The sequence below is a fragment of the Drosophila sulfurigaster genome, chromosome 2R (genome assembly GCF_023558435.1).
Source record: "Drosophila sulfurigaster albostrigata strain 15112-1811.04 chromosome 2R, ASM2355843v2, whole genome shotgun sequence".
NCBI lineage: Eukaryota > Metazoa > Arthropoda > Insecta > Diptera > Drosophilidae > Drosophila > Drosophila sulfurigaster.
The window spans coordinates 26,580,022-26,605,390 of NC_084882.1; the positions used below are offsets into that span (position 1 = coordinate 26,580,022).

General features: G+C 39.4%; 3 protein-coding genes across 5 annotated transcripts; 1 reads left to right on the forward strand and 2 right to left on the reverse strand.

Annotated features, from left to right (window-relative positions):
• Positions 1–334: 334 nt before the first annotated feature.
• Positions 335–5,007, reverse strand: LOC133837794 (transcription factor castor). The gene is given in 6 exon segments (XM_062268675.1): positions 335–1,246; positions 1,308–1,346; positions 1,348–1,724; positions 1,793–1,862; positions 1,864–2,490; positions 3,257–5,007. Coding segments are annotated over 6 exon segments (2,451 nt in total). The 5' UTR covers positions 4,214–5,007; the 3' UTR covers positions 335–865.
• Positions 3,510–25,043, reverse strand: LOC133837803 (CCA tRNA nucleotidyltransferase 1, mitochondrial). 3 transcript variants are annotated; one of them, XM_062268692.1, is made up of 3 exons: positions 23,745–25,036; positions 23,346–23,689; positions 3,510–3,543 (listed from the first exon to the last, which is right to left on the reverse strand). In XM_062268692.1, the coding sequence occupies exons 1-3, from the start codon at positions 24,879–24,881 to the stop codon at positions 3,525–3,527; spliced, it is 1,500 nt and encodes a 499-aa protein (XP_062124676.1). In that variant the 5' UTR covers positions 24,882–25,036; the 3' UTR covers positions 3,510–3,524. The 3 variants fall into 3 exon arrangements, with proteins under 3 accessions (XP_062124676.1, XP_062124677.1, XP_062124675.1); XM_062268693.1 differs by lacking the exon at positions 3,510–3,543 and adding an exon at positions 5,361–5,433; XM_062268691.1 differs by lacking the exon at positions 3,510–3,543 and adding an exon at positions 5,579–5,742 and having other exon boundaries at positions 23,745–25,043.
• On the forward strand, positions 21,993–23,350 carry LOC133837813 (probable RNA methyltransferase CG1239). The gene is made up of 4 exons (XM_062268707.1): positions 21,993–22,369; positions 22,430–22,487; positions 22,528–23,099; positions 23,157–23,350. The coding sequence occupies exons 1-4, from the start codon at positions 22,247–22,249 to the stop codon at positions 23,319–23,321; spliced, it is 918 nt and encodes a 305-aa protein (XP_062124691.1). The 5' UTR covers positions 21,993–22,246; the 3' UTR covers positions 23,322–23,350.
• Positions 25,044–25,369: the final 326 nt, after the last annotated feature.

Here is a 25,369-nt window from a genome sequence, read left to right on the forward strand (position 1 = left end):
AATTGCTTAGCTGGGCTGTCGTCATAGAGTTCATGCAGTCCAGAATTCTTGTGTAGCTGATTTGTGTTTAGTAAATGAGTAAAAAATCATAAAAAAAAACGATGCAAACAATAATAAATGCAATAACAATTATTTAATCTATATAAAGTCTTTTACTGGAGTTGTTTTTATAGCTCTAACGATATGAGCTGGTATGCAATAGATTACACATATTATAGAGGAGTTTTACAAGGGTTTAAAAACTGTGCTTATTTGTATTTTATTGAACTATAATAAAAAGTCATATTAGATAAAGAATTTCTTAACTTTTCTGATTATATTATTATTTATTATACTTAGTCTAAAGGTAGCTAAATAAAACAATTATAATCTTTATTAGCATATCACAAAGCAATTAAACATATTTATTTGATTATGTAAGAAAAGCTCCTAAGTTGTCGTAAACTACAAAACATTTCTTTTGTACAATTGGCATTCATTTAAACTAAGGAAAACATCACAGTTTTTAGTTAAACTAAATTCAAAATAAGATTTATTTAATTTGTGGTGAAAAGCTGAAAGTTTTATTATGCTAAAAAAAAATGAAAAGGTAAAAACAATTGATAACAAAAGCGAATTCAGCAACATTTTAGTTTGTGGCTCTTTTAAGCCATCTAAAATGCTGCTGAATTGGCTTTTTATTTTGGCAAGGATCTGGAACGTCCTGGCCGCGTAACAACAGTGAACCCAAAACCCCTTAAATCTACATATTTATCTGCCTCTATGTCTCGCAAAGCGTCCAACTCAGTCAGTCTGCTCTATAGGCTATTAACACTAATTAGGTACTATATCTATGTACAACTGTTGAACTGCCGGACGTTCCGATTTACTCCTTGTTCTCGGGCTTAATGTTAAACTCAATCTTTGGCTGTTGCACGCCCGCCGCTGCCGCAGCAGCCGCTGCACTGTACGCTGCCAAATTGTTCAACACATTCGCGTTCTGTGGCACGGTCAGCATATTGGACGCCGCCGCAGCACCGGGATAGAGATTCTGATAGAAGAGCGGATTCTGAAGCTGAAACATGGCCATGAGATGTGTCAGCTGGAAGTTGGGTGCTGTGGCATCGGCAGGAAAGTTGGGCAACAGACCGGGAAACATGCCAGCGGCCAAAGGATTAACATTCGTTGTGAGCAGCGCTGTGGGATTACTATCGACGTTCTCCAGTTTGACTCGCTTCGCTTCAGACTGTGCATCTGCAGGCAGTGGCTGTAAGGGGAATATCAATTGTTAGTTGGTTACGGGATTATGTATTCCTAGGGCTACTCACAATCATCTTTGGTGGCCGACCGCGCTTACGGGCCAAAAAAGTGTTCGGCGGAGAGAGAAGACAGCGGCGTGGAGGTGGAACTATTGCTGATCACAGGCTGGCTGACAATTGGCTGTGGCTTTGACAGCGACTGTGGCGTTGTGGCATCCATTGAGTTGCTCTCTTCGGCATCCTCCTGCTTGCACTTGAACTGCTGATACGCCTGCTCACTATCCTGACGATCGTGTTTACGCTTATGACTGATCATTTGGCTGCTCGAGTGCAGAATGTAGTTGCAATGCTCGCGGACGCAGTGAATGTGATTGCTGACCGTGGAGAACTTGCACCCGTCGAAGGGACATTGCTCCGTTTTGAGGATCTTCTTGAAGCCATCCTGTGTCAGCTGATAGTCCTTCGCATGATATGTCTTGTGTTTGTCTGTGAACACAGAAAGAGAAAAAAACGTATAGTAAATATAGTCTGGCATTAATTAAGTTATATCTTACCCATATCAGCTTTGTTCTTGAAGGTGTGATTGCAGCCTTCGCGACAGCAATGATAATGCGATATCTTTTTTGCCAAAGAACGGACAATCCTCGATGCGGCAATTCTCATGAGCGCGAAACCGACGGAAACCCTCATTGACAATCTCCGAATCCTTGCGATGGAAATTCGCATGCATCTGCACATCACTGGTGCTCACATAGACCTTGGGACAGTGCTCGTAGACACAGTGATAATGCGTCTGCTTCCAGTTGTAGGCACAACCCTCGCCATAGGAGGCTGAACAATCATCACCGGAGGAGAAGCGTGCAAAGCCCAGTTTGAGACTCTCCTTGCGCTTCTTGTGCCACTTCAGGTGCCGGATGATGTCATCCTTTTTGCTCAAGATCTTGCCCTGACACGGCTCATCGTAGCAATGGAAGTGTTCGCGCAATGTCTCCTGACGACACAGCACATTCTCGCACTCCAGATACGAGGAGACCTTGCGCAAATGCTTCAGATTCTCCTCGTTCTGCAGAAAGGCATCCAAGCTGGTGGCTGTGGTCAGGCTGACAATGCTCTTGCTCTGTGGCTGATCACTCGAAGCCGGTGGCGTCAGCAGCGAATTGCTTTGACCCAGGGGCGTGCCAAGTGTTGGCTCATTGTCGATGGAGTTGACAACATTGTAAGATGAGTCCGCTGGCTGCTTGACCGGCGTGTACTGCAGAATAAAAGAAAATAAACAAAATAAAATAAGACATGAACAAGTTGAATTTATTTACAAAAAAAAGTCAGACTGCTTGGTGCCAGCAGCTGCAGCAACATTAAAACAGGGAATTGCCCACGTTTCTGCAGCAGCTGTTTGTTTTCCTTGGAATCAAGATCGTTTGTTTACATTAAACAAGCGAAATTGCGACAAAGTTTCTATCGCTTCACATTTTGTTTAAGCTTTTTTCTCTCTACATTTTATACTTTTTCCACAAGTGCACAAACCTCTCGAATTTCATGCAGCGTGGGAGTTTGTGGTCAAGCAAATGAACCCTACTAAATGGTTTTAAAAAATTGTTTCAGCAGTTTTCGGGTAATTAAAAATGAGAGAAAAGGTTTTATAGAAAATCTTGAAAATCTGCAAAAATCGTTTTGTCAATGTGTGAAACATAGTAAAAGTATAAAACCCGAACAAAAATTTGCAGGGCTTTTCAAAACTAAGTATTCAATAACAATTAGGTTAATGCTCTCCAACATTCTTCATTTACCAATTATCAAATGAAATTTTTAAATATCTTGAAATGCAAATCTTTCGAGTGTGTTTTTGAATTTTAACAGGTTTTTTTGCATTTTTGTAAATTGATAAAAAGTTGTAAAATATTAGTAGCGTTCATTATTCTTTAAGAGATGTAACCTTTGAGATAAATGAACTTGAAGTGCAATCGATAATTCCTTAACTAATTTGAGAATATAGCTAAGAATAATGAATCGAAACTTACCATGCTGGGCGAGTCGTTGCTGTCGGTGGTGCTCGTGCTCTCCAGCTGCTGTACGCCGGACACCAGGAGTAGCTTCTCGGTGCTGGCGCTGTGATCGTTGGTGCTGACCAAGCCGACCGAGGAGCTGCAGCTGTTTAAGCTGGACAGCGGCTTCTCATCCTCATCGTCGTCATTGAAATCCTGCTCATATTTGACTGTGACTGCCGAAAGATTGCTGCTAGCTGCTACTGTTGCTGCGGTTGTTGTTGCTGCTGCTGCTGCTGCGTCTTCAGTTGGCGTCGACGTCACTGTGGAGGATTGCAAAAAGTTATTTGTGGTAAATGGCTCGACGACACTTTTGAGAGGAGAGCTAGGAAAGGGCTCGAACAGCATTTGCTGTTGTGTGGAGCTTGGAGTGTTAGGTGTTAGTAGAAGATTTGTTGTTGCCGCTGCTGTTGTCAGCAAATGTTGCTGTTGCTGTTGCAACTGCTGTTGTTGTTGCTGTTGCAGCACATACTGTGCCAGAGGGGACAGAGTGCCAAGCAACATTTGCGGCAACTGATAGGCAACGTTTGTGTTGAAATTGTTGTTAGGTGTGGTTGTTGGTGTTATGAGTGTGGTTGTAGCTTGTTGTTCATATTGTTGTTGTGTGGATAAAGCATTCAAATTACTATTGGGACTACAACTACGGCTACTACTACAGTTCGTGTTTTGCGAATTTGTTCGTTTAAGCGTTCTCAAATTTTGTTGCTGCGGCTGCTGTTGTTGCTGCACATATTGCTGCTCGTATGTCTGCTCATATTGTGGCTGCTGTTGCAAGCAAGTGCTGCTGCTGATATCCTCTTTCTGTGTGTAATCAAAAGCAGACAACTGTTGTGGTTGCTGTTGTTGAAACTGTTGCTGTTGCTGCTGCTGTTGTTGCTGTTGTAGCAGATTCATCATATAAAGCTGCATCATCAATTCCATTTGATTGGCCATTTTTGTGATCACTTTTATATATATATAAAACACAGCACAATTTGTAATTTCTTTTATGAAATTCTTTGATTTAAAAAATTCTTGTGGCACAAGATTTTTCAGTTTTTTTTTTTCTTTTCTTAGCACACCGCACGGAAAATTTTATCTTTTGCTTCGTTTCGTTTTTCTCGTCGGCGCAACACGATCTCAAGACAATTGTGACACGTCTCTGGCGATCCTCGAAGTTCGGCTGCGCAGCTCAAACTGTCTCAACTCTTCCGCGACGGCCAGCTAATATAGCAAAAATTACGCAAAAGGTTCTCCAGCGAGCACAGCAACCCTCTCCTAGTAAAAAACCCAATGTTCTCTTAAAAAACTGATCTGTTTTCCTCTCCACTCTCTCGCTCTCGCTCCCTTTCTCTTAAAAAAGTGATAAACCTTTAAAAAAGACAAGCGACCTTTTTGGTGGTGACTTCTCATGCACAACCCTTAGTTTCCATAGCGGCCCCGGAAAAATGCTGTGGAAAACGAAAACGTTGCCCAACTTGTTTTCAGTTTTGTTGCCGCATTTTTTTGCCCGTTTTTTCGCGTCGACCAATAAAATGCCTTCGTTCATGTAAATTTCAGCAGAAAAGTGAGTTTTTTAGGTAAAAAATGTCATTGCGAGGACCAACGACTGCTCTGGAATTTCCCCTGTGAAGAGAACAGAATTATGCGAAGTGTAGAGGAATTCCGAGGCGAAAGAGAGAGAACAGAAGATTCCCCTCTAAAGATAAGGAATATTTAGGCGACTAAAAGGGATTGATAATCTTTTAAATTAGAAAACCTTAAATAGTAAAATTAAATCTGATCTTCGAATTTCAAAAAAATGTTACTAGCTACTATATACTGTATATATCTGCAATAAATTAAAAATATTATAGCATTCCATGCTTTATTATTAACTTAAATTCTTGCTTTAAGAACTTGAAGAAATTTTCAGTCTTTATTTTTATTATACAAATATTTTTTATTGTATTGAGCAATATTACAATTTTAGTATACAACGTGTTAAAATATATGATTGCAATAATATTATAAAAATACTGGAAGCAACTTCCATTTTTAGCCTCTTGACCTACAAATAATTGAACTTAAAAAAAGATATAAGAGAATATGATTTACGTACCCGCAATTGTTAAAGGTTTTTTCATTATATTTGCTATCCAATTTTATTTTAGCATTTATACTATCATTAAGTTCTGAAATGAAATATTAGAAATTAAATATTAATTGATTTTTCTTAACTTTGTTAAATTAACTAAAATGAAAACTATCTAACTATTGATCAGTTAATAAATATTCAATGCTTTGCAAATTCTCTTAGAATTTTCACACACTTTCTAGAGCAATTCTTATTTTAATTGAATAACATTTCCATAGTTTTGATCGACATGGATTTTGGGTCATTGAGCAAATCTATATGCAAATTTTTCGCGCAATTTAAGAAACATTTGCTTAAGCAATTTTGCCAAAAGATGCCACCAAAAGGCGCGTAGGAATTTCCACAGCTGCAAAATTTTAATAATAATCGAAAGACGTCCATTCAAATGCAAAAAACTAAAATAAACTACTTTTTGGCGCACAAAATTAAAATTACAAACGAACAAAAAAAATCTGCATTACAATCGTACAAAAAAACCCAATTAAAAATGCTAGCAAAAATGTTCCAGACCTTTGCAAAAAAAATTTGCATATAAAAAAAACGCTTGCAAAAATGCGAAACAAGAGCAAACCCTTAAATAAAAAACGAAATAAAAAGGTGCTACGATAGAGGCGACATGTAACATCCGCTGCGCAGGCGCAATGCAAAATTTGCATAAATTATTATTGGAAATTTACATAATTTTGGCACAGGCAGGATGCGAATAAGGACGAGGCAAAGGATCAATACCAGCAGCCAAGCAGCCAGTGTTATGCTAATGCGACCTGTGATGCTGATGGTGATGGTGATGGTGTTCTCTTCTTTATGGAGGAGGGTTACTGCGCACGCGCGCCATGTGAAAATTTATGCAAATCAGCAAAAGGAAATGAATGGAAAGCATGAGGCAAATGCAATCCCTTTGCCGAACAAATCGATTGGCGAGAGGGGCGGAAGTCGAACTGCATCGATTGATTTCGTATGCAGATGCAAATGGGTTTGGCAATAGCACAGAGAATACAACCGAGAAGAGGACAGGGTTCTTGCTCTGGTTTGTCACTTGGTTGGCGAATTGAGATTGAAGTGGATTTACCAATTGTTGCCATAATTGAGTGACATGGATAGAAAAAAGTTAGCATATCCCTTCAACTACAACCAGGGCATACTATTGATTACCAAAAAGGTTCCACGCCAAAATGGCAACTGAGCTGGGGAAACGAAGCGAAATCTGCATGAAAATGCGCACAAAGCCCAAGCATAGAATGGAAACAGAATGTAGCCTATCCTGAGTTGCTTTGTACACTCTAACTATGTATAACCCAAGCATTATATAGAATAGTTTTCTGTTATTGTGATTTTATTCGAAATTTGCATACGACAATTTCAGATTCAGTTACAAATGTTTCGAAATGGAAAACTTTTGTATTTTGGCTTTTGTTTGCGAATGGAAGTTATTTCTCTGGAGAGAGACAGAACAAATGAGTGAGTGAGAGCAGTAAAGTCAATCGTAGGATAACAATCACTTTGCTTATGAAGCGACAATTATTATTTCAGGCTCTACTTGTAGTCCTCATAGTCATCCTGTCAGATGAGAGAAGAGAATTAGCATTACACTGGAATATTCTTTGGCTGGCAAATTGGCATTGACATATTTAAATTAGAATACAAGTCTCTTTATGGTTTTATGGGAATTTAATTGCTGGCAAAGTTTATCCCACTAGATGAAGTATAATTTCTGTAAAGATCGACTATTTTAAGTACAGAAAATAGAGAAATTGTATCTATCAACGTGAGAAAATCTGAGAGAACACTTAGAACGCATCTTCCTAATTACGGCAATTGCCTGTGGCATCCTTTGTCATTGTCCTTTCCACAATTTATGCTAAAAAGTAAACAAAAACCGTTTGAATATTCAATCGACGTCGAAGGCGCTTCAGAGGGCATGGGACACCCTAAGGATCTCGATTGCAAAAGATGCTGAATATTTTTGGGTATTTTCTTCCTTTTTTAAGATCCTCATTTCCTTTGTTTTGGGATGCGTTTGGCCGCAGATTTATTGCCTCTACTAAATCTCGTCTCAACTTTTACCCCCGATGCATTGAATGGGAAATTGGAAAATGCACAGTTTGAGAGTGCAGAGATTTTTCAATAGATTCTGGCAAATTTTGCATTAAACTGCATTGAGTATTTGATTTGGTCAACAGCATTGACCCCTGGCGAATGCCATGGCAAGATTGCATTGTCCTTGCTTATGAATGTTGATAGGGATAACGAATGCTAATAAGATCTTAATTTTGCTTAAAGGACACGCGTTCATTCTTTTCTTACAACAAAGACACAAGCGTAAAGTCACAGATTAACTGCAAGGATAGGCTTGGTCCTGCAGGGTTATGTCAGGTAAACGCTGTTTGACCAATGGTCAGCTCGTGCTCGTTTATCCTTAAAGGATATATTGAAGGCACGCGTCGAACATCCTTGCGCTGGTCAAGCAGTCAAACAGGTTTTAAATGGTCATTTGCTGTGGTCATCCTTTGGAACGCGTGGCAGGACATTTACTAGACAAATTGAGCTGGTCATTTGGGTCAAAGGGCTGAGCTAATGACGCCATTTTAAGTGTGCTCAGAGTGGATGAAAGATTGTAAATTATAACGGTTATTTAGATCTTGTCTTATTCTTTGATGATGTGAAAAGACAAAATAAAAAAAAAAGAGATGAGAAAAAGATTTCTCATAAAAATCTTTTGGGCATCTGAACACAAAACACAATGAACCGAAAGCTGCAACTTTATTCGCTTTTGCGCATCCTCAGAGCATCCGAGAACAAAAGGGTTGAGGTTGAGGTGGAAAGGGTCGCACGAAAGGACGACTTCCTTGCCTAAAAACCGGACCGGACTCACGGCCCAACGGCCGCGAATCCAAATGAAAGTAATCACCAAGCGAGAAACCGGTTTGGACACTGCCATTAAGCAATATTTTTCCGAAAGGCCGCGAAGAAAATTTGAGTCAACAGCCAACCAAAAAATAAAAAGGACGAACCCTTTGCAGGATATGACATATGGCGGGTCCATTGCGGGATCTGGTCAATATGAAAATACAAAAGCGGTGGCAGCATCAGTTTAAGCATCGAGTGAATACGAGTTGTTGGATAACATATCCTGACATTTACCTCTTCCTTTGCTCCTTGGGGTGGCAGTTGGGCATGAGTTGTTGCTTTTTCGGTGAAACAGGACAGCAGCAGAGCAGCACAGCACAGCAGGACAATGGCGGTCCCAACGGGTTACGCTTGCGGTCATGCATTCAAATTATCTTGGCATTTTGTCTACAATTTCGTGTCCTTACACTGGATCGCTTCAGAGGTCAGCCATTTTGTTGAACTTCAAACTAAACTTGAACCCAAACATGTTCTCACATTAACGGACATTTCTCAAGAAATTCGCAGGAGCTCGCCATGGAAATAGGAGCAAAGGGTGCTAGATAGAGGATCTCGCTTTTAGTTTGGAAAATGGCGTTTCGCTTATCTGATGGATGCAGCCTCCAGCTGGGCACGTGCTGCAACCCAGATTCCCGATTCCAGATTGACCTTCCGGGCTAAAAAACTGACCAACTGATTAACTGACCGTTCGCAACCCTTCACCTTCAGCCCCTTGAGGCGCAACTAACTGCCAACTGGTTCCTTGACCAGCATCAAATGATTTAACGACTCGGACGCGTGTCCTTTGCCGGGTTGGTCACTCGACTGGTCAGCGATGTCCTTCCCCTAAGACAAGGGGATGCAAAGCAAAGAAAATTTAAGAGCTGAGAACACTTCACACATTTGCATTTGACTTGCTGTGACAATCGCAGCTCATCCATTATCTGCCTAAAGTCCTTTTCGTCCTCACAATGTGTTGACTATACGCTGCCAAATGAAGATCCTATTAGCACTCAATGTGGTCATTGATAGCCTCACAGATTTATGCAAAAGGGACACCCCATATTTGCATCCGGGGTCAGCACAGTTGAGACAACAAAATGCTCAACGAATATCTAAGAGAAAATTTGCCATAAATGCCAAGAATTTATTGAAATATCATGCTGCATTTTCCTATTTCCCATTCAATGCATCGGGTGTAAAAGTTGAGTCGAGATTTAGGAGAGACAATAAATCTGCGGCCAAACGTATCCCAAAACAAAGAATCGAGGATCATAAAAAGGAAGAAAATACCCAAAAAATATTCAACATCTATTGCAATCGAGATCCTTAGGGTGTCCTTAGGTGCCCACTAAAGTGCCTTCAACGTCGATTGTATATTTAAACGGTTTTTGTTTACTTTTTAGCATAAATTGTGAAGAAGGACAATGACAAAGGATGCCACAGGCAATTGCCGTAATTAGGAAGATGCGTTCTAAGTGTTCTCTCAGATTTTCTCACGTTGATAGATACAACTTCTCTATTTTCTGTACTTAAAATAGTCGATCTTCTCTGAAATTACTCTGCATCTAGTGGGATAAACTTTGCCAGCAATTAAATTCCCATAAAACCATAAAGAGACTTGTATTCTAATTTAAATATGTCAATGCCAATTTGCCAGCCAAAGAATATTCCAGTGTAATGCTAATTCTCTTCTCTCATCTGACAGAACTATGAGGACTACAAGTTACGCATTTGTAGAGCCTGAAATAATAATTGTCGCTTCATGAGCAAAGTGATTGTTATCCTACGATTGACTTTACTGCTCTCACTCACTCATTTATTCTGTCTCTCTCCAGAGAAATAACTTCCATTCGCAAACAAAAGCCAAAATACAAAAGTTTTCCATTTCGAAACATTCTGTAACTGAATCTGAAATTGTCGTATGCAAATTTGGAATAAAATCACAATAACAGAAAACTATTCTATATAATGCTTGGGTTATACATAGTTAGAGTGTACAAAGCAACTCAGGATAGGCTACATTCTGTTTCCATTCTATGCTTGGGCTTTGTGCGCATTTTCATGCAGATTTTGCTTCGTTGCCATTTTGGCGTGGAACCTTTTTGGTAATCAATAGCAAGAGTATCCTTTGGTACATATACATATATGGAGGGTCATGCTAACTTTGTCTATCCATGTCACTCAATTATAGCAACAATTGGTAAATCCACTTCAGTCTCGATTTGCCAACCAAGTGACAATCCAGAGCTCAGCCTCGTTGCTCGTTTCTCATTCCAGTCGCAAAGCGACTTTCATCCACATTCAAAATCAATCGATGTTCGCCCCTCGCCAATCGATTTGCTAGGCAAGGGATATCCTTGCCGTTGATATCCTTTAGCTAATTTGCATAAATTTGCACATGGCGCGCGTGCGCGTTCCTCCTCCGGTGTAACGTTCCTCCTCCTCCTCGTCGTCGTCGTCAGTTTCTGTCGCAGGTCGATTAGCATAACACTGGCTGGGATATGCAGCATATCCTGGATATCCTCGCCTGGGTGTCTGTGCCAAAATTATGCAAATATTTGTTTAAATGCGTTTTAGGCATCAGGTCCTCATGGCGAAAATTAACATAATTTATTAATGGTATACCCGATTAGAGAAGAGATGGAGACGCGGAGGGTAGCAAAGAAAATAGACGTTATTTTTTTGCCAATTGATTTTTCGTAAGGCAGCTGGATTTTCTTTCGATTTAATGAAGTTTTGGTAAAAAAAAAATTAATAGTGAAAATTTTCGTATCAATTGTCGAAAAATTCGTAACAATTTTCACGCATGTCTACAAAACAAACGCCGAAAACTTGGCCAAAATAATTTATCATAAATATTTGCCTTTTCAGCGAGTGTCCTTCACTTTGATTGATGATCCTTATGAGTAAATGAAAGTTGCACAGCAAATTTTCTTGAGCGATCATTAAGGAAGACTCAAGTTACGATCGCAGCACGATTTTCTCACGATTTTCTTGAGGAGATTTTTTTGTGTAATTTTCGCTTTAGGGTTGCCAAACTAATGACAATATTAAAATTAATGATAGTTTGCAATGATATAAGATACTTTCGTATCCTGCAAATATTTACCCTTTTTTTGGATAAAATGTTGCTAAAATGATCGGAAAACTGTGTTCGCAGGTAAAACTAATGGAAAGTTAAAAAAAGGGTTGATATTTGAAGCAAATTTTAAAGAGTTTTTGCAACCCTTGGCGAAAATGGTTTTCACTTCAGAGGTCAGCTGGCAAAGTTCTCTGAACTTTGGCGCAAAACAGCAAAAAATGTGAAAGGAAAATATGAAATTATAATCTTATTACATCGTCACAACAAAACGAAACGCGGCGCCCCATCGCCATCCTTGGCAACCTTTATTAAGTTTTTTTCCTTCTATCCTTTTTTTGGTTTTCTGTTGATCATCTTCAGCTGCCATTTCGAGGCAAGATCCTTTTGCCTGCGAACTGCGAGTTTAGATGCGGAGATACGCGTATGCCAAGAATCGTCCTCAATTTTTACTCGTTTTACTCGCTTACAACGCAATCCTTTCAGCTACGCAGACACACATACACTCACACGTACAAGAAATACGCATACAAACAAACGTGTCCTTACAAAAAGGATTACGCAGCATGCTTAGACAAATACAGCGTAGGGTAACACATCTTGTTAGGGAATTGAGGGTGGATTGATTTCCTCTTTCTTTTTCTTTTATTTTTTTGGGCTATTTTCTATACGAATTTCTTGTTTTGTTGGAAAAATCTTTGACGCAGTTTTGGCAGTTGCGCAATGAGGCATAGAACGCCGACACAACCAAAACTATTTGCCACAAGGATGCTGCAGGATATCATGATCGGAGCACGTTCAACCACATAACTATTTCGATTACAGCTTGCTTGAGTTATTGTCAAAGCAGTTGGCAATAGATTGGATTTATTAGCAAAGACAAAAACTGCACATTCATAAAAAAGGAAAACAAAGATGAATGAATTCTTTAACTTTCCGTTAAATAATTAGCAATCAGCTGTAGTAATGGATATTATCCAAATATAATACCTATTTTTATTAAAAAAGACAGTATTCATAACACATTTTATTCTACAATCTTCATTCGTAGACAGCGTTCTAATAGCACAAATTTATTCTCTAAAATATCTCTCTTTTTCCTCTTCCACTAAACACTTTCTTAAACGAATGCAAATCGCACATCCTTGTTGACCTTACACTGTCAACACAACTCATTAGTACTCAATCAATGCGTGTCCTTTGCTCGCACTCGTGTCGCTTCATTGCCAATGTCCTGGACAGCAGCTGTTTGCTAATGACTTTGCACAATTTATGCAAATTGAGTGTCAAATCGGGGCGTTACAGTGGCTGTCAAAAGTCTGACACATTATACGGCAATTAAACCGCTTGTTAGTTGTGTGCCCAAAGTTTTTGCCACACAAATTCAAGTGTTTGCGAGTCAATTGAGTTGCTTTAAAAGGAGTTGGTTAAATATAATAAAAAGACATCCGGAAAAAGACGCATTCTAATTAATGTAATAAAGGAAAGTTTGTGCTTTAATTAAAACAGAACAGATTGAATATAATACAAGAAATGCCTTAAATAAATTCTCTAAGTAAACACCAAATTGAGTTCAGAAATTTCACGATCTATATAAATTCTTTCAAGGTTCGCAGCACATTCCTTTCTAAGCGAAGGGCTCAACTGATATGGATTTCAAGTTCTTTCGATTAAAATCATTTTCTTGATTAATTTTACTCTGTTGTTTGAGGAAACTTGCAACCTAAGCAAACATCATCGAAGCATTGGCAAATGCCAACTTTGATTTATATTTGTTTGGACATTCAAGCATAAGAATTGCACAAGACCGTAAGAAAAGGTATTTCGGAACAACCCCTAGTCTAGGGCTTGCAATTTCGCCTCAACGGAAATTAAAGAAAAATAGCGAATAAAAAAAGGACGAAATGTAACGCAAGCAGTCGAGCATAAGGACACTTTTGCCACAGCTTAGTGCAGCCGGCCAAGGTCAGGGTCCATTAGGTTAAATGATATTGATGATGATGATGATCAGCTGGCCCCTGCTGCATTGATCTCTCTCCTCTCTCTATTGGGGTTGCTGTCTAACGTCTTGCCTGGGAAATTTCTGCATTTTTTGGCACATTTATTTAGCTGTTTATATATTCGACTTTGTTTCGCGTCTCTTAATAAAGCAATTAATAGGATTATTTATGCAAGGACCACAGTGAGTCGGAAGTATGTTGACAGCGAGCTGGCCAGCGAGGTCAAGTTACGTTGGTCATTTCGTTCGTGAGGAATTTATGAGACATCAGCTTAAGGGAAAACTCTCAGTAAACTAACTAAAAAAGAAAATTCTCTATATAGAAATTGTTCACAGTTTGTAATGTGAGTCGTGTCCTTGTGTGATTGATGAATCGCTCGACAAGTTTCCGCTTTCTTTTTTCTTCGACACTTTCTAAGCGCCAAACTATCGATCAATTATCAAGGGGTTGGGCATCATTTTTGCTGTGAAAAATCTCCGATTTCAGTCTAAGGAAAATCGTGAAAAAAAGGATACAATTTTATAGCAAAATCCTTTAACGGAAATCAATGACAAATGCCGTCTTAATGACGTCAGCTGCTGCAGAAATTTGGCACCGCGAGATTTATGTGAAAGTTGCCTCGCCTCATCTTACCTTATGCCTTATCCTTTTGCTAGCTTCTCTGCTCCTTAAAAGGGTTGCGCACATATGCAATTTTCCTTTTACGGTTATGCAAAAAGTGTTTTACGGTTTTCTGCCTGTCTGAGCAAAAGGGTGCATAGTGCAATTTTCGTTTTCTTTTTTTCTCGATTTTCTGCAATTTCCGTTCCAGCATCAAAATTCATAATCCTTTTTTTCCTTCCTCAACAGCAGAGTGAAGAGGACTCTCTGTTGCCATTTCACTGACATTCGATATTGCAAATTGCATAAACAACAACAAGCTTGGGAAATTAATAAATTGGCGATTTGCCTGCGCACTTATTTGCGAAAAAGGGTTGAAGCAGCATTTTCCATTTTCAATTTGGTATTTGAATTTCTTTCATTCTCGATTTCTATTCATGCTTGGCAATTCTTTAAGAGTCCCAAAATTGCCGAGATAATGGCTTGAGAAAATTGCGCACCAAGATTGGGAAAATTGATTAAAATTCTAAGTATAGAGAGCATGGAAATTCAGAGCACCTAGATATGAATAGATATGAGTTGCCAAACAACTAAATTAAAGTGAATGAGAATTGGCTAAAGAAAATAAAAAATCAGTAAGAAAAATAAATTTAAAATACCATAATAAATTTCACTAAAGAACTGATTTATAAGATGATTACAACGGAGTCTTCATTAACTCTAAAAATTCTTCATTAAATGCTCCAAAAATGACAACATAAAACCGAAATATATGAAAGCATTAAACTAAATTAAAAGAAATGATAATTTACTAAAAAAAATCAGTAAAAAAAAGGAATCTAAAATAATAAATAACGCTAAAGAACTGAATTATTAGTTGATTAAAATAGAGTCTAAATTAACTTTGAAAATGCATTTAATTAAGCATAAAGCAAGCTCTAAAAATGTCAACATTAAACCAAAATAAATTAAATGAAAGACACGCAAAGCGATTAAATCATTTCATTAATAATTCCTGTCAATTCCCATTTGAACTCCAATTTAATTAGTTAATTGAAAAGATAAATTGAATCAAAATTCCCACTAATGTCGCCTCTCACTCAGTCAGTCAGGTTGAACTAAGCCAACTTTTGCCTGCACATTCAATTCATATGACTTAATCCTGCATTAATGCAAATCTCGCAATGGGAAAATGCTCAACCCTGTGCAAAACAATATTTGCACATTTCCAATCAACTTCACACAAACATCAATAAATTGAATTGCATGAATATTTAATCAGAATCAATTAAGTAACCCAAAGAAGACACACAAATGGCTGCCGTAAAGGACACGGTCTTGGCCCAACTTCTGCTATTGGCACTTGAGGGAAATTAACATTTAACACGCTTAATGCCAAACAACAAAACATCAAAATCAAATCAAGGACCAAGAAGGAGACCGCTCAAGACGGAGTCGGAGTCGAAAGCGAAGTCGAATCGCACCAAGAAATTTGCATAACATTGGCACAAGTCAAAAATGTGGCACATCCCTTTACCCAGTTTTAGGCAACAGGACCTTCATAGGGCGCAAGGCAACAGGACACCCGCTTAATTGGAAATGCAAAAAATATGCAAATGCAGCGAGCACTTTCGGTTTGCATAATTATTTCTCGGTTACACATATTCTCCTTGCGAATTTTGCAAAAGGCCTAGCCAGTGGAAATCTGTGAAAATTTATGCAATTCTATTTCGCAGTTGTTCATTATGGTTTTAATATTGCTTTTTCTTCCATGCAGTTGATTGCAATCAGTGTGAGAAATGCATTTCAAATATGTGCAAATTTTGTGCCCATGAGAAACTATTAAAATTTCAGTTGCTCGGAATTAATGTTTAATCAAAATTCAATTCAGATGTTTTAAAACGTGAGAAAGAAAGATGTTCAGGAAATGTTTTCAACGTCAGACAGATATTTTAAATAAATAAGAAATTTTTTTTTAATTTGTATTAGTTAAGCCATATCTTAAGAAAGAATTTAAGCCAGGGAAAAAGTATTTATTTTGATGTTCAATTTAAAAATTAAAAAAATGCATATTGTAGTTTTATATTATTTCTAAAACAAAAAAAACTTTGATAAAGTATCTATGAAAATGTTACCTTTTTTAAATAAAAATTGTAGCTTATTTTAGCTTATGAATTTTCCCTATCTTCTCTATAAAGTCAGCTGGTATTATGCACAAGATCATTAATTTCATGACCAACTTAAGACTTTTTCCATTTCACTCAAAGGTAAGATCATGAAACTCCACAAAATGATTGATTGATTATAAATGAATACAATAGCAAAATCGTCTTTTTGAAAATGCCAAAAGATACTCCATCTTTATTTTTGCAATTGCAAAAAAATAGTTTAAGAGCGTGCTGAGTGCTCTCTTGGAAAATTAAAATCTCTTTTTCTCTCTCCCACTGTGCGAGTTTCTCTTTGGCTTTGTGAAATTCTGCGGGCATCGGGACGAAGGTCAGTAAAATTTTGTTGGGTAGACGTAACGCTTTTATGTGTTCTATATGTTGTGTCCTAAACAATTGAACGGGCTGTCAAGCAAGCAAAATCGAGGCACAGCATCAGCAGCAGGATCCTTTTGTATTTCTATGATTTTTTTGCTACCCCTTTCCATGTGCGTTTTGGAGAGAAAGAGAGAAATACAAACGAAACCATTGCCAAAATGTAGCATTTATAAAAATTTCAAATCACAAATAAAAGCTGACAAAAAAAGGGTTGATAAAGGATAAAGAATAAATGGCAAAGCCAAGGTCCAGCGGGTTGAGCGGGATGCTGCGAGGTGCTGAGATGGAAGCACAGAGATGCGCCTAGCAATACAATTCTGAAATTAAAAAATAAAAAACAAAACAGATATCGCTGGTCAACTCAACGCTGACCAGCGGCAACTTCTCAATCAGCCGCACGTGCCACATGCCACATGCTGCATGCCACAGTCGCAGTGGCAAAGCATGTGCTGACAGCAGAGAAAAAAAAAAAAAAACCCGTTAGGAGCGTGCGTCGTGGTCAATTGGTCAGTTGGGCCACTTAAGGGGTTAACTTGACTGGACACGCGTCACAACAGAAACAACCCAAAACAATCCAAATAAATAAATACGAAATTTACATAAATACAACAACGGACACACACAATGAAAAGCAGTTTTCCAGTTTTTCACGCTGAAAGTGAGCACAAATTGTTATTGTGGTCAAGGGTAAACCATAAAGAGATTTGGAAAACGAGTTTTTCAGCGGGAAAACCCGATACAAGTGCAACACAAAGCAACAGCTTGACCAACAACCACTTGAGCTCTTAATTAAACTGTTAAGCTTTTGATAATGAAATATTAAATTAAAAATCAGCGAATGTGCGTATCAAATTTCCACGATGGTGGAAAACTTGCGAGTGCAAAAAGAGAAAACTCGGAAGGATTTGCAGACTTAACCCCATGCCTGGAAATTCTATACAGCCATCGATCAAGAGCGCGCGCAGTTTCCGCAAATATTGCAACAAGAGGAACGAGGAAAATGTGAAAAAAAAATTCCCACAGTGCAAAAATGCGGATTACAATCGTCTTGGCAAAGAAATTTACGAGCGATCAAATAACCGAAACTTCGTCAGGTATCAAAGGGTGCAAATAAAAATGAAATTGCAAGAGCTCAGAGCTCAGAGGTCCTTGATATGCTCCTCGCTGCTGGCCCCGACGGCCAAGGGTTCAAATGTGTCACGTCTTATGATGTCACTTTTGCAAACAGCGCCGAAGACCAAAAGTAGAGCCAACCCCAAGCACAGATAGTCATCATCATCATCATCATCATCATCGTCATCTTCCTCGTTTCTCGATCTGATGCCGATCGGGTTCACAGTAAATTACGCACAGAGGTGAAATGCAAACAATAAGAAACGTCTGCTCCTTTGACGTCCTTTTTTGGCAACCCTTCTTCTTTAACATTTTTCTTTTACAATTTTCCCTTTTTTTTTGTGACGAATTTAATGATTTTTGCCTCAAAATTGAAGCGATTTTTCATTGACCCGACTCGGGGTTGGTTCAGAGTTCGTCTTGGGGTTTCCTTTCGAATGTTATGCCAGCTTGAACTGCTGCATTGCAATCCATTCAACCGTGCACGTCCAGACTGCGGCTTAGCAAGCTGAATAGACTCGACTCGGCCTCTGCCCTCGGTGCTTGCTTGGTTTTCTGGGTCAATGTCGCATTAAGCCTGAATTTATGGCCTCTAAGTGCCAATAGTCATGCAGATTAATGGGCCAAGGGCAGCGGTAATGTGCCCAAGACGTTACGCCTTATTTTCGAATTCCTAAACCATTGAAAAGAAAAAGATGATGCCATCTATGAATACAAGGCTTAAATATAAGGTTGGCCAAAAATTTCCGATAGGTGTCTTTGCAAGCGCGTAGTTCTAGTTCTATTCGTCGCATCGGTTCATGCTATACCTTTTGGAAAGCTCTAACACGTGTTTGATTTATTTATTTTGTTTTGATTCGTTCGTGAATTATAGCGTCACAAACATGGAGGAAAATAAAGAGAAAATATGGCATTTTTACAGTTCTACTACGATAAAGGCAAAAATGCAACTCATGCTGCCAATAAAATTTGTGCAGTTTATGGACCCGATACAGTTTCCATTTCCACCGCCCAACGATGGTTTCAACGTTTTCGTTCTGGTGCAGAGATGGTCGAAGATGCGCCACGGTCCGGAAGGCCTGTCGTCGAAAATTGCGATAAAATCGCTAAATTGATCGAAAGAGATCGGCATAGTAGCGCCGTAGCATCGGCCAAGAGCTGGGCATGAGTCATCAAACCGTTTTAAACAATTTGAAGAAGCTTGATTCAAAAAGCTCGAAGTGTGGGTGCCACACGACTTGACGCAAAAACATTTTTGACCGTATGGATGCATGCGAATCGCTTCTCAATCGCAACAAAATCGACCCGTTTTTGAAGCGGATGGTGACTGGCGATGAAAAGTGGATCACTTACGACAACGTGAACCGCAAACGGTTGTGGTCGAAAAGCGGTGAAGCTGCCCAGACGGTGGCCCTGGATTGACGGCCAGGAAGGTTCTTCTGTGTGATTGGTGGGATTAGCAAGGAATCATCCACTATGAGCTGCTCCCTATGGCCAAACGCTCAATTCGGACCTGTACTTAACCGCTTGAATGCAGCACTCATGCTTGATTGAAGAGTCAATCTTTGATCAACAGACACCGAATTGTCTTTCATCAGGATAACGCCAGGCCACACACATTTTGGTGACGCGCCAGAAGCTCCGGGAGCTCGGATGGGAGGTTCTTTTGCATCCACCGTATACTCTGGATCTCGCACCAAGTGATTACCACCTATTTCTGTCCATGGCGAACGAACTTGGTAGTCGGAAGTTGGCCACAAGAGAGTCCTGTGAAAATTGGCTCTCCGAGTTTTTGCCAATAGAAAAGCGAGCTTCTATAAGAGGGCATTATGAAGTTGGCATCTCGTTGGGAACTCGTCATCGAACAAAACGGCGCATATTTGACTTAAATCGAATTATTATAACCAATTTTATGAACAATTGAAAATTCAAAAAAATACCGCAAGACTTTTTGGCCAACCTTATATGTCTCAAAAACATATCGACTAAAACATTTCAAGTTAGTAGAATCTAAAAATTAAACAAGAGTATAAAATTTCAAATCATACAGTACTAAATGAAGTGCCTTACTATTAGAACGTAGTTAATTTCAAATAAAAATAAAAGTTTGATTTCCCAAGGAACTTTCTAGCTAGCAACTAAACTAGAAGTTTTTTAGAATTGGGAATTTACATTCAAATTGTATAAATCAGTAGTAATATTATAAAATTTCTATAAAATTAGTCAAAACTTAAATCTGACATCGACAACTTGGAAAACATTTGTTTAAAAGAACATGCATTTTAAACCAACTTATTACATGCTCATAAACTAATTTAGGATCGTTTAAATGATCCAAGTTTTTTACTATAGAATTTATCCCAATTTCCCCATTACAAAATATAAAATAATCCGCCAAACTGCGAGTGTAAAAAACATAAAAAAAAACTACTGAATGGAAAATAGAGAGTGGACCTTTCACACGAATACTGCACATGAGCGTTGGTTGTTTAGCTACAACGACGACAACAACAACAAATAGAGCATCGCTCTTGGTAACCTTAGTTCAAAATAATTTGAAGCTTGATTTGTATGCATATTACGCGAGAGAGAGACAGAAGTAGAGATGTAGATAGAGCAGCGAGCAACACGCTGACCCAAAATTATAAAGTTACAATAATGCAACCCTTTTATATTGTATTTACCCCCTCGATGGAATAAAAGCAACGATTGAGTTACACATGGACCAAAGTATGGACCATGGCGATGGCCAGACGAGGATCGACCCCTGGACAGCAGCAGCAGCAGCAGCAACCAGCTCGATGCACGTTGTCAACATTGCGCCGGGCTTGTTAGCTGTGACGCCTTTTTTCCAAGGGTTGTATCGAGTGGTGTGTGTGTGTTGTTGTGTTGTGTACGTTCGTATGCAAATTTTGATGGTAACCAAAGGATTTGACCAAACAAATCCTTTCTAATTTTATTCAGACTAGGCGCGCCTGTGCAGCAGATTAAAAGGCCGGACGCTGCGCAGCTTTTACGGCTGCAAACGTTAAACGGGTTTTGAATTTCATATGCCACATGATGCATGTTGAAAGTCCCCGTGCGTGACCCATCTAACCATCCTTCCATCCATCCATCCATCCATCAGTGCGACGAACGCGCGGAAGCTGCAGCGCAATCGCAATGGAAACTACAAGTCATTTGAAGTTTTAATAGATGTTGCATCCTTTTTTTTTTTTTGTTTAATTTTTATATAGACAAAAGGCAAAATAACATAGGGAAAAAGAAACTGGTTCCCAATTGTGCGCATTTGGTCGAGGAGTCGTGGTCCATACTCGATGGTCCAGAGCTCAACGTCCAGATCTCAACCCCTTTTTTTTCGGTGTTGCATCGAATGAAATTTTATTCAAATTTTATGCCTTACACGTCGTGCAAGTTTTTCCACGGGAAATGCCTCTTACCTTCAACTTTCTTCTTGTTTAAGATTTTCTTTTTTTTTTGAGGACCTTTAGCAAGATTTTTGTCAAATTTATCTCTTGCCGCTTAATGATCACTTTGCAGCATTGTGTTTTGAGAGTTTTATGAGAAATTTTTGAGGCGTTTGTTTGGGAAAATAAAAAGGGTTTTTGATAGTATCATAAATTAGATATGAAATCCATGAATTATTGACTATTCGTAATGAAAATGACAATATAAAAGACTAAAATTTCAATTGTATGCGAACAAAATACAATTTTAGTTTTTATAAAACATTAATTAATCCTGCACCTACATCTGACTGAACCCTTTAAATCTGTGTTCGAAACTTGCCACGCGTCGGTCACTCAATGCAAATTCAACCCTCTGGACAACCCTTCAACTGACCACACACACACACGCACACTCTAGACACTCTCTAACACGTCGTAACAATATTGGCATAATTTGTAGAGACTGCAGTTCCGTTCCATTCCCTTTCCGCAAAGGGGTCAACGAGCACGGCACAAGTTCTCTTCATCTAGTGGTTTCGCATTTCAAATAGTCGTCGAAACGTTTAACGGACGTCTATGACAATGGCTGGAATTTAATACAGCCAATACGCACAATACTTATACATATTATTCTTCCATTAGTTCTGCTTTGTTATGCAAATTGTGCAAATTTAATGAGCCACCAACAACTAGAACAGTTGCAGCAGTAGGATGACATAAAACACCACAAAATCAATATAAAATTTACAGCCGCAGTGCATTGATTTTTTGTTTGTTCAAATGGGGGATGCTTATACAAAATAAATTTGCATAGGGCATTATTTCAACAAAATATTTTATTAGATTGCTCTCTGAATATTTTTTGATTTAGCATTTTTTTTTATGCAATCATTTCACCTTTTAATAAATTTATTTTTCAAACAAGTTTAAAAATTCCGCCTTCTTAACGGTTGACGAATCGGTTAAAACGGTTTAACAGATCAAATTTAACAGAATACTCACTCCTCACTTAACAACATGAGTAACATTGCCGCACAGAGCTGTAAAATGTTAAATGCCTCTCAATTGCTACACTTTCCAACACTGACACAACAGACACAGTTCTTGCCGCTAATTTTTGTGTTTATATGAGGTTTTTTCGGTGCTGAAACGTTTACCAACGTTTTAAAATATAATAATGGATGTGGAAAATAATAATAACACAATAGTACCTGCCAACAAAGAGACACAGTTCGCTGAGAAACGCAAAGTAATTTGCGAGGAGAATGAAGACAACCAAATCAAAAGGCTGAAGAACAATGCAATCGAGTTCACAACAACTGAAACAACAGTGGACGCCACACAACACGTGCCTGGTGAGGACAGCCCTAAACAAGTCGTCCAACGTCCGCCCGCCCAGAGTCCAAAGAAGCGTCTGCAACTAGACAATAAAAAAAGTTGACGCCCATAACAACAACAACAACAATCACAAGCCGAAGCAGAACAAAAATGAAACATTCATGTATGGCAACTACAAACAGTATTATGGAAAGCGCATTCTGGACAAGGACTTTCATGACATACGCCTGGATGTGTTTGCCACACAACCGCAACTGTTTCGCGACAAACAGCTGTTGGACATTGGTTGCAACTCGGGCCATTTGTCCATACAGATTGTCAAGCAGTTCGAGGCCAAAAGTCTTGTAGGTCTAGACATCGATCGCAGTCTGACACACGATGCCCAAATGGCCATAGTGAACATAAAGCGTGCTAGCAACTTATCTGCCGTAGCAGCAGCCGGAAAGTTTCCGTATAATGTGAAGTTTGTGCACGGCAATTATGTGCTCGAGGATGATGTCCTGCTCGAGATCGAACGTCCGCAATATGATGTGATCTTGTGCTTGTCGGTGACAAAGTGGATACACTTGAACTTCTGTGATGCAGGCCTGAAGCAGGCATTCCGGCGCATGTTTCTGCAGCTGAGGCCTGGCGGCAAGCTGATATTGGAGCCGCAATCTTTTGACACCTACAAGCGTCGCAAGAAACTCACAGTAAGTAGAGGACATTAACCCAAATAGTAGCACAACTAATACACCTTCTATTTTTAGGACAAAATACGTGAGAACTACAATAGCATCCAGTTCAAGCCGGAAGATTTCACAGCTTATTTGCTGGGAGCTGAAGTGGGCTTCGCCAGCATGGAACTGATGGGACAGCCTGAGCATTGTAACGCTGGCTTCAAACGCCCCATACAGATCTTTAGCAAAAACTAAATGAATAAAAGAAAGGAGACTTACTGAGAGCGTGGCTTTTTATTTGGTGTACCAGGCGGTGACTTTTGCAGCAATTCCAATATTGTCGGCAACTTTTCCAGCAACTCATCCGCCGTCAGCTTAAAATCACTGTTTGTCCACAGCAGACGCAACTCAGCAATCACTTGGCCCACTATCTTGCCCACCAGGCCGTGACTCTTAAGCGTATTGCCATTGATGGGGAAGTTGGGCGTCTCCCAAGCCTTTAGCTGATTGTAGAGTTCCAACTTGTTGGTATACTTCAGCAGCTGCTCAACGAAGTCCCGCTTAGCATACGGTTGCAGACACAGCTTTTGATAGTCACGCAGGCAAACGTACTCCACATCAACCTGGCAAAATTAATCGACTTCAGTTTACTATAAAATAAAGAGTTATACAACTTACTCGCTGACGCTGCTGTGTGATGAACAGCGCCAGATCACGTTCGTGGGCGGACAGCTTCAAGCGTTCGTGCATTTTTATAGCATCCTCAGAGCTATTCAGCAAACCTATCAGATACAAAATGGGATAATGCGGCTGCTCGAAATGCTTTAAATCGCTGCAAAGACGCTTAAACTCAGTGAGATCCGGTTCAGCCGGCAGCCCGCAATGCGCAGTCAAGTCACACTTATACATCTCCAGCACTAGCTCATAGCCAAAGTTGCCGGCCACAATCTTCTGCAGCTCGGCCCAAATGCGTTCGCCACTAATCCGTGCCAAACCCTCAGCATTCGCCTTTATGGCGGCCAATGTTACGGCATCGTGGGTATCTGCAACAGGTACAATCCTGCCATAGAAACGAAAGTAGCGTAGAATACGTAGGTAATCTTCCTTGATGCGCACATTCGCGTCGCCAACAAAAACAATGCGACGCTTCTGCAGATCATCGTAGCCATAGAAGTAGTCATAAACGGTGCCATCGAAGCCCAGGAACATGGAATTTATCGTCAGATCACGACGATTCGCATCCAGTTGCCAGTCAGTGGTGAACATCACATCCGCATGGCGCCCATCGGTGCGCACATCAATGCGCAGCGTTGTCACCTCGAAGTTCTCTTTGTTGTTGATGCGTGGCGTTATTGTGCCATGCTTTTCGCCTTTGGCGTTAATCATGCGCACCTCCTCCTTCGTAAACATCTCCTTCATCTGTTCAGGCGTTGCTGTAGTTGCCAGATCCACATCCTTGGGCTTTATGCTCATTAGAATATCACGCACAGCACCGCCAGCAATGCGCAGCTCATAGTCGTACTTCTTAAAGAGTGCCACAAGTTCTTCCAGTTCCGGCGTGAAAATGCTATGGAACTCGGCACTGTCGACCTTCGTGAAAGCAGGATTCTCACGCATCCTGGGCGGCTTACCAAGCTGTTTGACGATGTCCTCTAAAAGTTCACTTTCTTGTGATGGCTTGGCGATTTTCGGTGGCGAAGGCATACGGCTGGGAAAAGTTGTTAATAAACGAATGTGCAGATGAAAATTGCCGACAGCCGATGCTGAAGCACGTGGTGAGGTTAGAATCTTGGTAATACAACGCAAACCATGCATTTGAAAGAACTGAAAAGCCCGCACAACTTATGTCGTTTGTGATGAAATGAAGAAAGCCATCTTAGAGATGGTATTATAAAGATATCAATATTTGGAACGTATTTTAAGCAACTATATTTGAAGTCAGATGTGAAGCTTTTACGGAGTCAAATATTATAAACTCAGTATTTCAAATTATTTATTATTAAATAAACTATACTTCTATATAAATTCACACCTTCTTATAACATAAAAATGTTTCTTAAGCCAGATTTTTAGAATGCCAAAATAGCTAAGCTTTTTTAACTATCGGCAACCGTTAAGTCTCATTTATCGATTATTTTTTGTAAAAACAAGCAACCAGGGCTACTTGATACAGAACATCTGTTAAGTGCTTGCATACCAAGAACAATCAGCTGTTACGCTAAAGGGAGAAGCTTCGATGTTTCATGCTTTGTTTTTGTTTTTTTTTTTACTCAGTCTATATGTATATATATGTATATTATTGA

Bases quoted from the DNA above. Each gene is read 5' to 3' on its own strand.
- LOC133837813 (XM_062268707.1), top strand. From the start codon at position 22,247: ATGGATGTGGAAAATAATAATAACACAATAGTACCTGCCAACAAAGAG. The intron at 22,488-22,527 runs AACTAGACAATA...ATAACAACAACA, and splicing joins GAGTCCAAAGAAGCGTCTGC to ACAACAATCACAAGCCGAAG. The intron at 23,100-23,156 runs GTAAGTAGAGGA...TTCTATTTTTAG, and splicing joins AGCGTCGCAAGAAACTCACA to GACAAAATACGTGAGAACTA.
- LOC133837803 (XM_062268691.1), bottom strand. From the start codon at position 24,881: ATGCATGGTTTGCGTTGTATTACCAAGATTCTAACCTCACCACGTGCT. The intron at 23,690-23,744 runs GTAAGTTGTATA...TAATTTTGCCAG, and splicing joins TCACACAGCAGCGTCAGCGA to GTTGATGTGGAGTACGTTTG. The intron at 5,743-23,345 runs GTAAGTCTCCTT...AAAATTTTGCAG, and splicing joins AATAAAAAGCCACGCTCTCA to CTGTGGAAATTCCTACGCGC.